This window comes from Lissotriton helveticus, chromosome 4_1 (genome assembly GCF_964261635.1).
Source record: "Lissotriton helveticus chromosome 4_1, aLisHel1.1, whole genome shotgun sequence".
Lineage (NCBI taxonomy): Eukaryota > Metazoa > Chordata > Amphibia > Caudata > Salamandridae > Lissotriton > Lissotriton helveticus.
Window position 1 is genome coordinate 1,502,841,988 of NC_136063.1, and position 18,582 is coordinate 1,502,860,569.

Genomic DNA, 18,582 nt, shown 5'->3' on the forward strand with positions numbered 1-18,582 from the left:
AGTCCTCATCCTGGGATCCTCACCCTCCGCCTGTGACGACTCCTGGTGGCCCCCCGCCCTGGGCAGCGCACCCAAACCAACTGACCACGCACGCAACCTGGGCTTCATCCTGGACTCCTCCCTCTCCATGACCAGACAAGTCAACGCCGTCTCCTCGTCGTGCTTCCACATCCTGAGAATGCTACGCAAAATCTTCCGATGGATCCCCACCGAGACCAGGAAGACGGTCACCCAGGCCCTCGTCACCAGCCGTCTGGACTACGGCAACTCCCTCTACGCCGGAACCACCGCCAAACTCCAGAAGAGACTCCAGCGGATCCAGAACACCTCAGCACGACTCATCCTGGACATCCCCCGCCGCAGCCACATCTCCGGACACCTGAGAGACCTGCACTGGCTCCCGGTCAACAAGAGAATCACCTTCCGGCTCCTCACCCACGCACACAAAGCCCTACACAACCAAGGACCAGGATACCTCAACAGCCGCCTCAACTTCTACGCTCCCACGCGCCAGCTTCGATCGACCAGCCACGCCCTTGCCGCCGTCCCCCGCATCCGAAGAGCCACCACAGGAGGAAGGTCCTTCTCCTACCTGGCCGCCAAGACTTGGAACTCCCTTCCGACCCACCTCCGCCTGACCCAGGACCACCTCGCCTTCAGGAAGCAGCTCAAGACCTGGCTGTTCGAGCAGTAGCGGACCCCCCCCCCCCCCAGCGCCTTGAGACCCTCCGGGTGAGTAGTGCGCTATACAAATGCTCTGATTGATTGATTGATTGATTGATTGATTGATTGACCCATTAAAGTAGCACTTCAAAACATGTCTCCAGTCTGCCACTCCATAATCCATGTCTGATAAGGTAGGCTCTGTGAAAGACTTTCAGTTCTATTAGGTGCATGCTGGAGGAAGCCAACCAGATCCAATCAGGAGGAAATCGCAGAGTCTTGCGGGCTGCCCTGGTCCCAGCCCACTCCTCGTCCGTGAGAGAGCCTGGGTCTTGCTCCCAAGTACCTCGTAATGAGCCAAAAGAGTCCTTCGTGTTATTAATTATTTCACGGCTCATCTGTGTCATCTTGTGGTCTCCCAGTTCCCGCAAGAACAACTTTGCCTGGAGCGGGTTGAACTCTGGGAGTTTCTCTAAATTAGAGCTCTAAGAGGACAGGGAATGCCTGAGCTGCAGGTACACACAGAATTGGCTGTGATGCAGCCCAATTTCCCGCTATGAGGTGTGGTAGGACTGGAGAATCCTACCTCCCATTGTATCCACTGGCATTGAGATACCTATGGTGTCCCATTTCCTAAATGCTTGCAATTTAGCCACCTAAGTAGCGTGTCCTCCCACAGCGTAGCTTGCCCTGTAAGCTTACTGTGCCACTCCAGTTGTCTCAGGGTTGTCATCCACAGACTGAGCACCACTTTAGTTGCTGGAGAGAGGGTGTGATGTGCTATGGTAAGTGGTGGATTGGCTCTACCCTGAGAGTTCATTTCTTGGAAGCATATACCAGGTATCCTGAGGTGTTGCACCACCATTCATTCAATATTACAAGGTGACAAGGTACTATAATAAATATATGTCTGTGGCTGCCACTCTGCCTTTGAATGGAGATTTGAAACACTTGGCCAGAGCAATATGTGGGAGACCTTCAGTCCATAGGAGGCTAGGGAGTAGAGAATTGACTTGGTAGAAGAATGAAGGTGGGATGTCATAAGGATAATTTTGCAGGTGATACAGAAACCATGGCAGCGACACCAACTTAAAGCTGGCTGATCTGCTGAAGAATGATAACCGGAGTGACATCCAGGGTGAGCAAGTCAGTTATGAGCCTCTCCTTTAACGGCATACTGTTCCTTTCCCAGGCAAGTTTGGGTGCCTGAGTGATAAAGATTCCCAAATATTGGAGACCCTGTGTTGCTAGCTGTAGGTTTGAAGCCCTCTTTAGGCCTTGTGGGTAAGTGTTAGCTGGGAGTAGGATGGACTTGGACACATTTATATGGAGACCAGACATCTCCCAGAAAGCGCCTGTGTGACAGACTTCTCAGAGTTTGTTAGGAATAAGAGAACCTGGTGTGCAAATAGTGCAATCCAGTCAGAGACCCCCTATGCCCACCCAAAGCACCTAATCTGTGCATGATTACAGAACCATTCCGCTATGGACTCTATACCTACATTAAATTGTAATGCCGAGATGGGGCAGCCGTGTCTGGTTCACCTCCAAATCTGGAAGGGCTTCGAAATCTCCCGTCCCACTCGGACTCTCCCAGAGAGGCCTGTGTACAGGTGCTGGACATATTTCAAGAATTTGGGGCTGAAATTAGGGCATTTAAGCAGGAGAAACAAATAATCCCACCATACTGGGTCGAAAGCTTTTTCCACTATCCCCCATCAGTACTGGCACTGACTGCTGTAGTGCATCTGCAAAGGCTAAGGCATTGTGCAGGCAGCATAAGTTGTGCCTAGTTGTTCTGTCTGATCCAGATGGACTAAGGAATGCACCACTCCCACCAGGCTCTCTGCCAGGGCCTTCAAATGATTTTGACCTCCATGTTAAGGAGGGAGATGGGCCGATAAGAGGAACAATAGTCTAGGGCAGGGTTCTCCAAAGTCGGTCCTGGAGGGACGGATCCATGCCAGATCGTTTGCATATCCCTATGTCGATAAATGTAGTTATCTTAAAAATCTAGCATGGATCTAGCCCTCCAAGACGAACTTTGGAGAACCCTGGTCTAGGGGGAGTCCGGGCTTGAGGATCAGGACAATCTCAGCCTCTTGCAAATCACCGGGTAGACTTGCAGTCACCACTGCCTCTTTCAGCACATGCTCAAGAGACTCCACCAACAGGTTCGTGTAAGACTTACATAATTCAGGGGGTAGCCATTGGGGTCTGGTGCTTTGCCAGTATTCAATGTGATTACAGTTCCCCCAGCGTTAGGTCGCGTTTTGGAGATAACTTCTCTGAACTTGGGAAGCCTCGTAGAAGAAGGTCAGTGACAAAGTCATCCTTCAGCCTGTGAGAGACACTGTCTACCTCTTGGTGTACAAATTTGAGAAGTATTGTGCGACTTGTGAGGCTATTTCTCCATTGCTGGTGACATCTTCCCCCTTTGGGGTCACCAGAGACAATATCAGTGGCTTGTGATGTATCTTGTGGCAGTGTCTGTGAAGCATACTTCCTGAATTATCCCCCCATTGTCATATGTAGGACCGAGATGCCAGCCATATCACCCTTGACTCATTTGTTAAAGCTTGGTGGAGGAATGCTTGGGTATTGGAAAGGTCAGTACACAGCACTGGCTCTCGATCTCTGTGTTAACGTGTTTACAAATCATGGGCTCTCGCTTCCAAGACGGTAATTAACTGCAGACGCCTGCACTTTTTGCACTGTGTAGTAGCTTATGATAAGGCCTCTGATCGTGGCCTTAAATGCCTCCCAGAGTTGGCCCATGGAGGACACCGATTCCTGATTGTGGGAGAAGTACTGCTCTATCGCTTCAACTATGTGAGCTTTACATGTCTAATCCTGGAGTGACCAGGGAGACAACTGCCATCTCTGCTGTGATCTAGCGGGGCCCCAGCTGCATCCTTATCTCTACCAGGGAGTGATCTGACAGTCCACTGGCGTGTATGTGCACCAGCCTAATGCTCTGCTTATCTGCCATAGGCATGAGGAAATAAACTAGTCTTGAAAATGTGTCATACGCCACTTAATGATACGTAGAGTGTTTATTCCCCAGGTGACTAAGTCTCCAGACATCCCAAAGCCCCATCTCAGTCAAGAAAAGTGCCAGCGGGTGTGGCTTGAGAGGAACATGGCGGCCGCTAGGTGAACGGCCGTAGCCACCTCTCCTTCATGGGGCAGTGAGCGTTTCTGCTGCAATGTTTTAAAACCGTAGTGGTGTAGACCCATTGTTTTTTGCGAGTGATCTTACTCCCAAATTCAACTTAATTTAATATCGGAACGTACCGAGGAAGCGGTGAGGTCGGAGATATGCCCCCAGATCCTGGCGTGTCTCCGGAGTCTCCTGTGGTGTGCCGCTTGAGGCGAGAGGGCGGCGTCTGGACGAACCGGAGCTGGCTGTGGGAGGAGGCGGCCAAGCAGAGGAAGAGGCGCGACTTCGCCCTGTTGGTGTTCCGGGTCAGTGGAGGCAGAGCCAGCGGCAGCATCTTCGGCGCAGAGGCGGCGTGGAAGGCATCGGCATTGGCGGAAACCGCGGAAACCGCAAGTAGTCCAAAGTGCTGGTGTGCAGGTTCACGGAAGGAGGGCTGCGAGGAGAAGGCTAGGGGAAAGCCAGGGGGGGGTGTTTGCACATGTAAGTGCGTGCGGCGATTTTTTCCCGGGCCCCCCACAGCTTAGCACGAACAGGTTCCCTGACACGCCGGTAAGCTGCATGGAAATTGAGGGGAGAGGAGACAAGGGTACGGGCGGCGAAGGGGGAACGGAAAATACTGGCCATGAGGAGAATCAAAACACCGTAAAAATAAACAGGTATATGCTGAGAGCCAGGACAGTGTTTAATGGTGTCAAGGAAAAACCTGTTTACCCCCCACGAGTTTCACCCCCTATTTTGGAAGTAAGGGAGCGTACAAAGAGGGGGAAAGCAAAACAGAATACCTCTGAAGAGTATTTAAGCGCAAAAAATATTAAAAGTCGGAGGAAAAATAAGGCGGTGAAATCAGCAGAGGCCAGTATTAAAGTTACCCCCTCACTTAAATCCTATTACAAGGTAATGTCTAACATCACCACTACTTCCACTCCACCTACCTCTATTTCCGCTCCCGTAGTTACCACTCCGAGCACTCAGCCTGCTCAGGTTGCGCAGCATTTACAGTATATTCAGCTTGCCCAGTGCACTAAGGACACCCAGTCCCTGCCCTCACCCCTGCAGAACACACACCCCATCCTAGTTACCCAGGAATCAAGCGACATGCTGGCACTAACACAGGGAGGAGCAGTAGGGGACAGAGCGGATAACCCTATGGATCAAGAGGCTGTGGTGACAGTGCATCCGGATATCGGTTTGACCAATCGATTTTCTGCACTAGAGACGGATGGGCTAAGCAACACGGTCTTAAGTGCAATAGACAGTAGTACAGGTAAACTGAATACGCCGCAATCTACCTCTACAACCTCCCTCGGCCAAACAGGCAAAGAGCTTGCTATGGATAACACTGCTAAATCTGTGGCAACAACGGGTACACTGGCCGATATATTATTGGCTATGAAGGACGAAATAACTAGCAGATTTACAGTTTCGGAAACTAACCAAGCTGAGCTGGCTAATAGATTTTCAGTTTCCGAGGCTAACCAAGCAGCAATAAAAGCTTCATGTGAGGAGCTGGCTAAGAGGGTGGATGAGGTCACACTCAGGACAGAGGCAGTGGAGTTAGAACTCCCCAAGATCAAGGAGGCGTTAAGTACCACTGAAGCCGAGGTCACCAAGCTGTCAGCTCAGAATATGGAGCTAAAAGTGGACATCGAGCGGTTGGAAAACTATTCACACCGAAACAACTTAAGAATATTGAATGTACCGGAAGCTATGGAGGGGGGCGATATAAAGGGGTTCGTAATATCCCTATTGAAGGGGACAGTACTAAAGGATTCATTGGGGTTGGAGTTGATGCACGACATACAAAGGGTACACCGTGACCCCTTCAGGAGAAACCTCGCAAAACAAAAGCCTAGGAAGATCCTGGTGAATTTCTTGACCTATTCCATAAAAGAGCAGATTCTTACTGCCGCATTAAAAGAGGGCTCCATACATTTTAATAGCTCTAATCCCTTTACCTTCCATATAAGATCGGACATATCACATATCACCGCTTCAAAACAGTGGGAGTTGGGTAAAAGGCTGGAGGTGCTGAACAACTTAGGAGCCAAGGCACAGCTGAAATTTCCAGCACAGTTGAGAGTGATGTGGGATAATAAAATGCACTTGATCAGGTCAGGGGAAGAAGCAGATGTTCTTATTGCCAAAGTAAGGGTCAGTAAAGGGGGTCAGGAGGGGAAAAAAAATAAAGAAAATGGGTCTTCCACTAAAATATGATGTGGGATCAGCAGGAAAAAGTGTACGGTAGAATTTGAAATTGTCACTCCATGGGGGGGAAGGAAGGCTGAATAGGCTTTTGCCTATTAGATGGGAGGGTTCCTCGGGGGGAGAGGGGCACAGGGCAGAGGGGGGAGGGGGCTAGGGGGGCACGCGGTGGGGGAGCAGTGGGAAAAAAAGAAAAAAATTCATCCTCATCTAAACCTTTATATAGCCTTAGTAATTTTTTGCGCCAAACACAGACAATGCCAACCAGTAGGAACAGAGAAATATGGCTGGTATGACATTAAGGAATAAAGGGATTACATTTGTTTCTTGGAATGTAAATGGGTTGAGGTGCCCCCGAAGGCAGAGGTTAGTTCTTAAGCATCTAGAACTGTCAACTGCACAAGTATGTTTGTTACAGGAGACGCATCTGAGCTGGGAAGAGAGCACCGCAGTTTTCTCCAAGGTTAAATGGGTAAAGTTTTTTAGTGTATCAAGACAGACAGTACAAAACAGAGGGGTTGCAATATTGATTAAACAAGGAACTCCCTGCATTATAGGAAAAGAACAATCAGACGCCACCGGCAGGTGGCTGACTGTTTGTTTGACATTTGAAAACTTTAAGATGGTCTGTGCTTCCTTCTATGGCCCAAACACGGACAACCCGTCACATATTAACAAACTACAATCCGTGTTGATGCTGGAACCTCCACCACATGTGATAGGAGGAGATTTTAATGTGTTGATGGATCCTCTCAAGGACAGATCCAATTTAAGCCATTATAAAGGAGCTGTGAAGGTCCGTCGGGCATTAGTCAATATGATGCACGATATGGACTTAGTTGATGTGTGGAGGGAGATAAAGGGAGACCAGAAGGGCTTTACATTTTATAGTAAGAAGTACTCTGCTTCATCCAGGATCGACTATATTTTTATGGATAGAGGATCTATAGGCAACCTAGGGGCGATCCTAGTCCTCCCGAGTCACTTGTCTGATCATGCGCCTTTACAAGCGGTATATCAGATAAAAGAGGCACATCGGCAAGCATCTAGGTGGACACTTAATAGGGCGAAGCTATCAGACCCCGATGTGATCGCCGCGGTGCAGGCCCCTTCTTTGGAGTTCTTAGCTTTGAACTCAGGCTCCACAACACCAGATGTAATATGGGATGCCTATAAAGCCTGGCTTAAGGGGAAACTCCACGGAATTATTTCTTATAAGAACAAGTCTGATGCGGAGGTATTAAAGAACATAGAAGGGAAAATAAGTGGCTTGGAGAGAGAAAGGGATGAAGTTAGCAACGGAGACCAAGAGCAACTCATTCGGATCTCGGGCAAGCTTGAAGAGGCAAGAGCAGAATATAGAGGGAAATTGGAGGCCAAGTGCAGGGCACAGTGGACCGCGAGAGGGATGCAGAACTTTGAATATGGGGAGAAGGCGGGTGCTCTACTGGCATGGAAAGCTAGGTCTGACCGAGTCTAACAAGATCGAGGACATACAGTCCTGCCTTCTATCCATGTTCTCAGAGCTGTATAAAGAGGACTTGGCCCCTCAGTTGAGTGCGATACAGACATTCCTTGGAAGTAAACAACTGCCGGTGCTCTCAGAAGAAAGTAAAAACATCTTAGATGCCCCTTTTACGTTGGAGGAGGTAGCAGCCCAGATCATGAAATCAAAGAACAAAAAAGCTGCGGGTTCAAATGCACTCCCGAGCGAAATATATAAACATCTTAAGAATGAGTTGTTAGAGGCAGCAGGAGACACTTTTAATTCAATTTATAGTATAACAGGGAAGGTCCCTAATACATGGAAGGAGGCTATAATAGTCCTGATTTTAAAACCCGGCAAGGACCCAAAAAAGGCTGTTTCCTACCGACCAATCTCCCTGCTAAATGCAGATTATAAGATCTTTATGGGTATTCTAGCAGGGAGATTGGCTAAATTAACACCAAAATTGATACACTCGGATCAGAAAGGGTTCGTAGTAGGGAGATACATCCAGGAACAAACGCAGCTCCTGATCGGCAACATAGACCCGGCCATTCAGAGGACAGAGCCCTTGGCTGTGGTCGCTGTCGACGCGGCCAAGGCTTTCGATAGAGTCTGCTGGACATATTTATGGGAGGTTCTGAGAGTCATGGGGTTTGGTCCAGTCATTATACAAACTCTCCAAAACTGCTACCAAGGTGCCACTGCTCGAATACTTCTTAACGGGGCCCTGACGGAGAGCTTTAATATTCAGAGGGGAACTAGGCAGGGGTGCCCAATATCACCCCTCCTGTTTAACCTATATGTGGAACCATTAGCCCAGATGCTCAGATTGGATGACTCAATAATCCCATTTAGATCAGAACAATATAGCTCAAAAATCGCCCTATACGCCGATGATCTGATACTGTATACGGGGGACCCTGAGATAGCTATCCCGAGGGTGGAAGAGTGTATGAGTGAGTTTGGATTGCTCTCTGGGTTTCTTGTTAACAAAGCAAAAACAGAGGTGATGTGCTGGAATGCGGAGTGGTCAGGAAGAGTGAGCGTGGAGATGAGATACTTGGGGATCCATATCGTAAAAGATCTCGATAAGATACCTGAGCTAAATCTTAAGAGGGTGGCGAGAGAAATGGATAGTCTTTTTAACAGATGGAGTAATCTTCCCCTGACTATTTATGGAAAAACAAACCTGGTAAAGATGACAATATTACCCAAGTTGTCTTATCTTTTTTCTTCAATTCCATCAACATTCGCGAGCAATAGCTTAACGAAAATACAGAGCAAAATCTGGAGTTTTATTTGGGGTAACAAAGGGGTCCGTTTGGCGTGGAAAAAACTAAGGCGCAGATTAAAAAAAGGTGGGTTAGCCCTTCCGGATGTAAGGCTGTATGCGGCAGCTTTCCACTTTAAAAGCATTCGGACGCTGCTGGTGAAACCAGGGGAATCAGCCTGGGGGAGGCTATTGGGGAAATGGTGCGGGGGGAAGGAGGTGGAGAAGGTGCGGCGTTTTTGTACAAGTTTGGGTCACCGAAGTTCTTCAAGAGGGTGCGGTTGAAGGTTTTGAGGGCAGCCCTGGAGTTATGGTATAGGCTCAGGCGCACCTGGGGCATTGGGTACCATTCTGAGAATGCCCCGGTATGGGATGCACCAGGTACTCCGGACTGTTTGAAGGACAGTTTGGCGTTGCCAATAAGAAGGGCAGGTATTACAAACTGGTCTGAACTGCTGGATTCCGGGGGGGTTCACTCATGGGAGTACCTAAGGGTAAAGATCGGGCCAGGACTCTCAAGATTTAAATATATGCAGTTAACATCTTGGTACGAGGCAGAAAAGGGGGAGACCGGAGGAAACAGAGATATTGAAGACCTGTTGAGCGCTAACCGACCACTAAATAAAGAAGTATCCTTATGGTATAACAGCTTGCTGGAGGTTGAAGACCAAGCGGTACCCCCCTTCTCTGCAGTTTGGACAGATACCCCACTTGGGCCGCAAATAGACTCCTTATATGAACCATCTCTAAAGATTATGTACAGATACGTCAAGCCTGCTTGCTTAAACAAAAAACCATTTTTTGTTATAAATAGACTTTACTACACCCCCGCAAAAATTGCAAAGTTCGCCCCACACCCCGCCCCTAAATGCCCTAGGTGTGCGACACTTCTTGCAGACGATATGCACATTTTCCATGAATGTCCAGCACTAGTGAAATTTTGGGCTGAGGTGGGAGATAACATTCGAGACATTTTCAAAACCAGTATTGAAATCAACATGTCTTTGGTATTTTTCGGAGATGATGGACGCCTCAGCCAGACCCTCTCTCAGAAAGATAGGGGTTTATTATTGTATCTGATATTGCTGGCTAGAAGGGAGGTGTGCAAGAGGTGGAAGGACCCCCTCCCCCCCAAAGGGAAGACTGGCTCAAAGCTGTATTTACCATGTCACGGTTGGAGTACGAGGGTGTGAAGGACAAGGTAACAAATATATGGCATCCCCTCGTGTGCTGGGGTAAGGCGCTAAGATTACTGTAAACATACTTGGTCTTATGATTACACCATGGCCTCTTACAAAAAGAAGAGGCAGGTCGGATGACCCAAGCGAGTGCAGTAAGCCGTGGGGGCGACAGATTGAGAAGGCGGCTTCATAAGACCCGCAGAGGCTTGAAAGGTGAGATGAGGACCAAAAAAAAAAAAAAAGAAAATGCCAGCGGAGCTTGGTCTCTGGGGTATCTTTTTCCCCCTCTGGACCTCTCCCATGCCTCATCCACTACCCCATTCAAGTCACCCCCATCACCACTAGCCCCACGGGAAACCTACCAGTGACCTCTCCATCTCGTCTCGGAATGACATAGGCAGTGGGGTGGGGCGTAAATGCCAACAAGGGATAGTATCGCCCCATACATGTGGTCACTTACAGCCCCACACTTTTCCAATCTATAAGTCCATACTTTCTAGTCCTCAAAAAGCAAATATTCCCGATCAAGACAGCCTTCTCTATGGTGAATCCAGATTGGAAAACTTACGAGTAGCCGAACCAGGCAAGGAAGGGGGTTTTATTGTCCATTAGGTGTGTCTCCTGGAGGAATAGAATGTACACTTGCAGTAATTTAGCATAGCACAATACAGCTGTCCTCTTTATCTTCTCCAAACAGCATTTACATTCCAGGAGACCAGACTGATCAAGTCCCTGGGAGAACCTGTACTACCTCCGGCATTAGGGTGGGGGAGTTCATACGTTTCTGAGATGTGGGGGGCATTAGTGGAGGGGTTATTGACAGTGTCAACTGTGAACCTATGAAACCTAAACCAGAACTTCCCAATCCTGCCCAGCCTATAATTCAGGAAAAAGTATATGTCGCGAAAGTAACCCTGTCCCGGTGTCGGGGCTCTATGTGCCCTTTCAGTAATGAAGCGTGGGGACTGGGATTACGCTGACACCAGGGATCCGAACCAATGGTCCAGAAACCCCTCCGCAAAGGCAACCTTGTATGCCTCGACAAATCCCAAGAATATGAGGTTACTGCGACATGCCCTGCCCTCCGCGTCTTCCACTCTTGAAGCGAGTTCTCTGGATATCTTTATGAGGCACTGGATGGTGTTTTTCATATCTGCTACTATTTCTTCCCCTCCAAAGTTCCTCACCTCTGTCTCTGATATCCTGTTGACCGCTACGCAAAGGTTCTGGTGCAGCAGCATCATGTCTGGTCCCACAGCTCCAATGTTGAACTCTAGAGCGTACCAGGTAGACATCAGGATCCTGGAGGTGTCTGTCAAAGTGCCGCTGGTAACAACCACTTGATCAGCCACCAGACTTGCCCCCGCAGGTGGAGGCAGTGTCGCTGTACCTCAAAGCTAGGCAAATTTATTGAGTGTGGGCTGTTTGACTGGTGGGTGTTCGTCTTTGTCCATTTTGGCTAGTGGCCTACCGGCAGGGGTTAGTCCAGTGCTCCCCTGCCGCTCCAACCTGCCTGCCCTCAACCCAGGTGTGGGGTCTCAGAGGCAGCACAAGCAGTCATAAGCAACTGATAATGAAACCACCTCAATTCTGGGAATTGAGTTGGTGGACCCAGGTGTGAAGTTTCAATTCCAAGCTGAATCAACATATCACAACAACTTCTGTATGCCTCTTTCATTGCCAAATAGGTTTTACAGGTATCTACTTGAGATCTTGATGCCATTATACATTATTAACGGAGTGGGCCAGAAGGTTGTTGTCATTGTCCAATTCCAGTAACAAAGCTTTTATTCTTGGATCTACTGGTGGATTTTCCAGCAGTTGCCAGTGTCTACAAAGGCAAGGCTAGGTATTCAAGACCTAAGCACTCAAGCTAACACAGCGGATGAAGAACCATCTCCTTGTCATTGCACAAACCATAACTGAGAGGAAGTCTGATGAAGAACCTATGGGAACTAATAATCAGGATGAGGGCACTAAGATGGCTGAGCTCTCAGAAGCATGGTAGGGGAGGAGTAAGAGGAAAGGCATTATCCATTTGTCTCTTGAATGACAAATAGCCCTTGCCTGTTAAGAGGCAAAATTGTTGATTCTCTTGTTCAGGTGCATGGCAAAAACATTGTGATTCTGGTGTTACCAGGCGTCAAACAGTACTAGGGACTGTTAGTTACAGCTCCAATTTCCTGGATGAGTAGAGACTTTCTCAGGCTGTTGGATCTCTCATCTAGAACTCTTGTAAAGTTGGAGACAAGGAGCAATAAGGAATGGGAGAAGGCAGATTCCCACACTGCCAGCAGACTCCAGTGCAAAGAGCAAGCTCTGCAATTATCCTGATGTAGAAATGCAGTGCTGTGAATGTTTTACAATTACTAATACATCTCTTTATACAATGCTCTGGCTGTCTGGAAGTTTTCAGTGCAATAAACACTGAAGTCTTACATTCTGATCCATGCAATTGTTTTCTTTGAGTGGGACATGCGGGTGCATTTGTCAAATCAGTAAGCACGACATTTGGAAGAGGTCTATAGCCAAGTAGCAGAGATTCTTTTTTTGATTTCAATATTCTAGTGTTTAGAAATATCAACAAGTGTCGTCCAACTGTAGTAAACCACTGCAAAAAGATAACTTGTTTGATATTAGATTTTATTAATGATTTATATTTCACATATGATAAGTGTTTATATATATTTTTTGATTTTTTGTATATTTCTCTTTTTTAGTCAAATTAGTAATTTATAAAGAACAATACAGTGTATACAGTGACTGATATTATACATAAAACTCGTGTATTTACATATTCATTTAAATTCAAGAAAGGTTTAAAAAAACATGAACACAAAAAATAGAAGACATGATCAATAAACTTAAAAACTCAACAAATGAGTTGAAGGCATTACGGTAGAAATCTACCATATTGCCTTCAACTCATTTGTTGAGTTTTTAAGTTTATTGATCATGTCTTCTATTTTTTGTGTTCATGTTTTTTTAAACCTTTCTTGAATTTAAATGAATATGTAAATACACGAGTTTTATGTATAATATCAGTCACTGTATACACGGTATTGTTCTTTATAAATTACTAATTTGACTAAAAAAGAGAAATATACAAAAAATCAAAAAAGATATATAAACACTTATCATATGTGAAATATAAATCATTAATAAAATCTAATATCAAACAAGTTATCTTTTTGCAGTGGTTTACTACAGTTGGACGACACTTGTTGATATTTCTAAACACTAGAATATTGAAATCAAAAAAAGAATCTCTGCTACTTGGCTATAGACCTCTTCCAAATGTCTTGTTCTTTCCCTATGTATAGCAAGTAGAACTATATTATATAGGGGTCCCCTTCTTTCAAAATATTCTCAAATCAGTAAGCAACCTGTAATTACCTCTATAAGTAAACTGGACTAAAATTATGGGCCTTCTTTGCATTTGGGTGGCTCTTATTTTCAGGTAAAATATGCCATAGTCTATTTCACCACAGACAACCAAAATGGCAGATGGTTTCCTTCCTTGTGCTGAGATCTGCAAATCTCCAAACCCCATCTACAGTCAGCCAAATTTTGTTTATTAAGGATGAAGGAAATCTCCACCTCTGAGTACCAATCTATTCAGTTATTTTGTTCCTTGCTCCAAACTTATCAAAGGAGAGTGTTGCCTAAATTTGTTCACTTACTTATACTGCCTCCAATATTTTATTCCACCTCCCTGACCTAAATGTGGCTTTCCTTTCTCTTGGAGTAGAAGCTGTACATCCTTCCAGCCCAAGCATGAAAATTAATATACAGGCATGCTATCACCCAACAATGTAAATGCCCTTTAGTTACGCACAGCAGCCAAACTTTGGAATACTATATTAAATAGTTCTGCAATATATCAGCACAATATGCACTAGATATGGGACTATTCCAATTGTCTTTTCATACTAGATTATCTATAGATGGCCCAGTTTGCTTTTGACACCTCTTTTCTATCAATAGTTAACAAAGAAACGTTTTAATCCATGTTTTACTTTTGAAATATGTTCTGCAGCCTTACTGTAGAAGCATGCACTTACTAGAAGGACTTCTTACATTTTAAGTGAGAGTGAAGAAAGGGTTCCCTTCAGTATAAAACTCATGTTTCGGCAAAGTTTGCTCACATAGTATATTTACCAGGTACGGAAACTTTATGCTACAAAAGGTTGGATTGGCGGTTCCTGCCAATGTAAGAGATGTATGTTGGGTCAGAAGACAACTCTATATTTGGAATGCAGTTACTCCATCAGGGAGACTGAGCAAAATACTCCGTCGCCCTGACAAAGTAACTGCACTATAATTCAGGCCCTATGTTCCTTTCCAACAAAAGAGACCGCAAACTGAGGTGAAACATCTGCACAATTGAGCATGCAAAGTATGGATGGAATGAACAGAGAGTCAAGCTGTAACAAGAGGCCTACGAATAGAATATGCAGTCCCAGTTGAAAAACCACAAGCAACCAAAATAAAATCCATCACTCCCTTTGGAAGACTTAAACATGATAAACCTACCCTCTCAAATTCCAAGCTTGCAGACTGAGACCTTGGATATCTTAATTAACATCTCCTTTTGCCCTGAGTTTTTCTTAGAAGGTCTGGATATCATGGCCAATGGGCTCAATCCAAACCAATAAAAATTACACGAGCTTGGACTGTAAAAACAAACACTGAAAATCGCTTTCTGCTTCATAGGCAGAGAAGGACAAACATACTGAAGTTTGAAGTCCCATATCCCAGAAAGAACATTCCCCAAGGATGGATACATTCATTTTCCTTGCTTACTGTTTGTCTACCATCTCATTGTAGTTTTTCATTGTTCATTTACCCTTGTGACGTTTACCTTACCGTTCTAATAAATAATCCAATCCTCTATAAGCCTTAATCCATAACCACTTAGCTTTACACCTTTAACAATAACACCTTTCTCATGATCTATACACTTACTCCTTACCATTGCATCCTTACAGCTATTAACCTCTTGTCGCTTTACTTCAATCTCTTACCTTTAGTAATTTCTTACCCTTAATCACTTACCTTTATACTCCTAACCCCTTAATCTTACCCCTGACACCTTATTCTGTTAATCATAACGCCCCACAATCTTACCCATAATCTGTTACTTTTACACTCCAAGGACCCGATATACTAAAAACTGGTTGCAATTTGTGACCATTATTTTTGGGACCAGTAAATAATTTTTATGAACTGAGCTATGTACTAAAAGGTTGATCCATAAAATTACTATTTGTAGTGGGTTGCCATCAAACCTACCTCATGAAAATGAACGATGTAGGCTGCAAATTTTGGCTCACTGTGATTGATCATCACACAGATGGTGGCCTGCTAGAGTTAGCATACCGTGATGTTTGTGACCGATGTATAAAGCACCTAATACAGCAGTAAAACAATTTCTTTCTTTTTTCCACTCCATGAATGGATGTGGATCAAGAACCATTGGGTCTTAACTATACTTTCTTGACATTTTGAATTGGATCCCTTTAAATATTGTAACTTTATGTCTCTTCCAAAGTCTGGGTCACTGATAACTATTGTCTGCAAGCCTTCTATGTTTGAAACTGTAAGACTTTGAAAGAGACATAATGTTACAATTTTTAAAGAGAACCAATTCAAAATGTCAAAAAAGCAGAGTTAAGACCCAACGGCTCTTGATTCATCCGTTCATGGAGGGGAAAAAAAGAAAATTGTGTTACTGCTGTATTTTGTACTTTATACATCGGTCAGCATGTAATTTCCAGTGGACCTGTTGGACACTGTTACTGTAATTGTGAATGGTGCCACATGATGCCGGTGGTGGGAAATGACTGTAACAAAGTTTTAAATCCCGACTAGTGACTGTGAAGGGTTTCAAGTAAGAAATATGCAACAATTAACATACATTAGAAATGGTAACCTAATGTGCACTAATTCCGTATGCTCTTAATGTAAGTTGAAATCAAGGTTGAACCACCCACTGTCAGAGGTACCCAAGTTGAACAGGTGAAGAGGAGAAAACCTAGAAGGATTAAAAGTGTGTCGGGCAGAGGACCTGCACTATGAAAAAAATGAGCAAGGCAAACAAGTTCCAAGCCACATCTATCAGAGGAAAAAAACAGAACTACAAGCATGAGCAACTGCACAGAGGAAGGCTTTGTTATCAAGAATACATCATGATGTTTGTGTGATAAGCAAAGGCCTAAACTGAACAGCATTAAGAAGAGGTTTTGCACTGTACCCACTAGTTACTTGTAGGAGACACCTAGGAAGTAGCAAAATTGTATAAAAGTAATCAACATTTTCTGATGCTTTCCCTTAGGAAAGATTTGACCTAATTTGTGGGTATCTAAAAAGGAAATATAGCTAGGTAAAGGAAGAGTAAAACAAGCATGAGAAACAGCCGCAAGTATGTAAGTGGATGCAACATATCAGCTTGTTCAAATGAGGCACAAAAAAGGACTATGATCTTTCCTTTTTAAGTGGCCACGTGTTTACCTATTTCACAATTACAGCTGCCTCTTCGTTTTGTATCAACTGTTAGCGATAAAAAGGAGGTAAGAGGTATTGCTCAAATATAGTAGATATTTTCAACATATGACAGAACTATAATCTGAATATTTAGTTGGATGAGTTACTTTTCACAAGGCCATAGATATGAGGGATATATGTTCACATATTTTATATTTTCACACTTTTTTTTTTTACTTTACCTTTGCCATAAAGCTTTCTGTTTTATCGCTCTTACCTGGAAGATATCGTGATTGTCTCAGGTATTGTTCTCTAGCTGATGACTTATTTGATAGCCCAGATTCTGCTCTTTTAATAGTAGCATTCGGGTTAATCTTGCTTGCTTCCACTCCACATGGTACTGGTTGTGGCAAACTGCCAGAACAAAACACAAAACCTAATTTTATTGGAGAGTAAGGATGTAGGCTTGCAAGAAAGAGGTGTAGGCAGTAAAATCACAATTCAAAGCTTAGAATTTTCTGAAAACTTTTAAAACTGCAACCACATTTGGGATATTTTGAATTTAGTTAGAATCTATTAGAACAATGCCATTCTTAATACAATTACTTTAATCAACACTTTTTCTACGAATCCGATCTTAAATTTTGTACTGTCGAAAAATTAGGATATATTTAGTTTCAGAGAAGTTCCATGACCAGTAGAAGTACAACCTTGAGCACCTTTCTATGGCAAGAAAACTCAGAGGTGACTAGTATTATCCTGGTTATGCATATGGTTGAAGGTACTGTATCTCTTGCTCTGCATACAATTTTGCAAATAGAATACAGAAATGTTGCTGATCCAGTAAGAGCAAGCTAATACAGCGCAGTAAAAAAAAAAAAAGTGGTCTGCAATGGCATTATGTGAAATCTTAACATTCTAACCCAAAAATATATATTTGGAAGTTTTGTAGAGTGCTATGTACCTGTTTTCAATTATTTAAGAGTGCTAAAGATGAGAAAAATACAGTCAACTTGTGATCCCTAAGGTAGAAATCTTTGCAAATAGGGTTGTACCACAGGTTAGGACCCTAGTCTACCAGGGATCTGCCTCCATGTTTGAGACCATTTAAATGATCAGTGTGTAATGCTGTCTACAGACGATGGACATAGGTTCCTGGCAGAGAGTTAGTAGGCGCCAGACAGCGACGGTATCCTTGGCATTTTTCCACGGTAAAATCGGAAAACAAGATAGAGGGGCTTGACCCACCAGGAATAGTGAAATGGTTCCAACGCTGGTTTTATGTGGTCACGCTTATGAAGCTTTGGTCTTTCAAGAGGTATCTGTATTTTGCAGTCTCTGGAGCCTCTCAATCAGTGTCTTAGGGAGTCTTGAATATTGTACAGTAATCAAGTTGGGTCATAGCCAGCACTCTCGTAAGCTCCCTAGGGTGACTGGTAAGATAAGGAGGCTATTCTGTAAAAAGAATATTAATCCCTTAACCCACTATATTAACTTTGGGCATAAAAGAAGATCAGCCATAAATATAATCCCCAAGTTCCTATTTGCAAAGTTGGCAGTGGTGCTCAATGGTGTTGGTGCTTGGTGAAGAATGATTATGCTACTAGGATTTCTGATTTCTCTGAGTTTATACACATGCTTTTCTTACACTGGCTTTCTGTGCTGTTCTCCAGTTTAACATGGATTGAGTGTCATCTGCTTACAGTTGAACGTTCTCTGGATACTGATCAAGGAACTGCACCAGAGGACATATGTGGAGGTTGGGAAGAGAACAACAAACCATTGATTCTTGGGGAATGCTAAAGGATAATAATTGGCAAGTGGTGTCCACTGTACTAATTTAAATTTTTTTGGTCTCATCCACAGACACCTTTTAGATGTCTGGTATCTACAACTTTTTTTGGACAATACCAAAACTTAGAGTCAAGCTTTGGGGCAGTCCACTGTTTATCATTCGTCAGGTTTTCTTGTCAACGTCACTTTCTTGTTTCTGAGCGTCGTAATCAATAGATTCCCTTCATCTTTGTGAGTTTGTTCCTCCCTTAGAGCATAGCTTCTTTACCATCCTTTTAAATATAGACTTGCCTTCTTCCATTGCTCACATCAAGTAACTATTGTTTTCTTTTTC

General features: G+C 44.4%; 1 protein-coding gene across 2 annotated transcripts in view; it reads right to left on the reverse strand.

Moving 5' to 3' along the window:
* The window catches only part of MAK (male germ cell associated kinase), a 653,239-nt gene that overhangs the window by 227,991 nt on the left and 406,666 nt on the right, over positions 1-18,582 (reverse strand). For both annotated transcript variants that reach the window (XM_078688092.1, XM_078688093.1), the window contains exon 11: positions 16,732-16,868. In XM_078688092.1, coding sequence (XP_078544218.1) covers positions 16,732-16,868 — 137 coding nt within the window. The remainder of the gene's footprint in view (positions 1-16,731; positions 16,869-18,582) is intronic.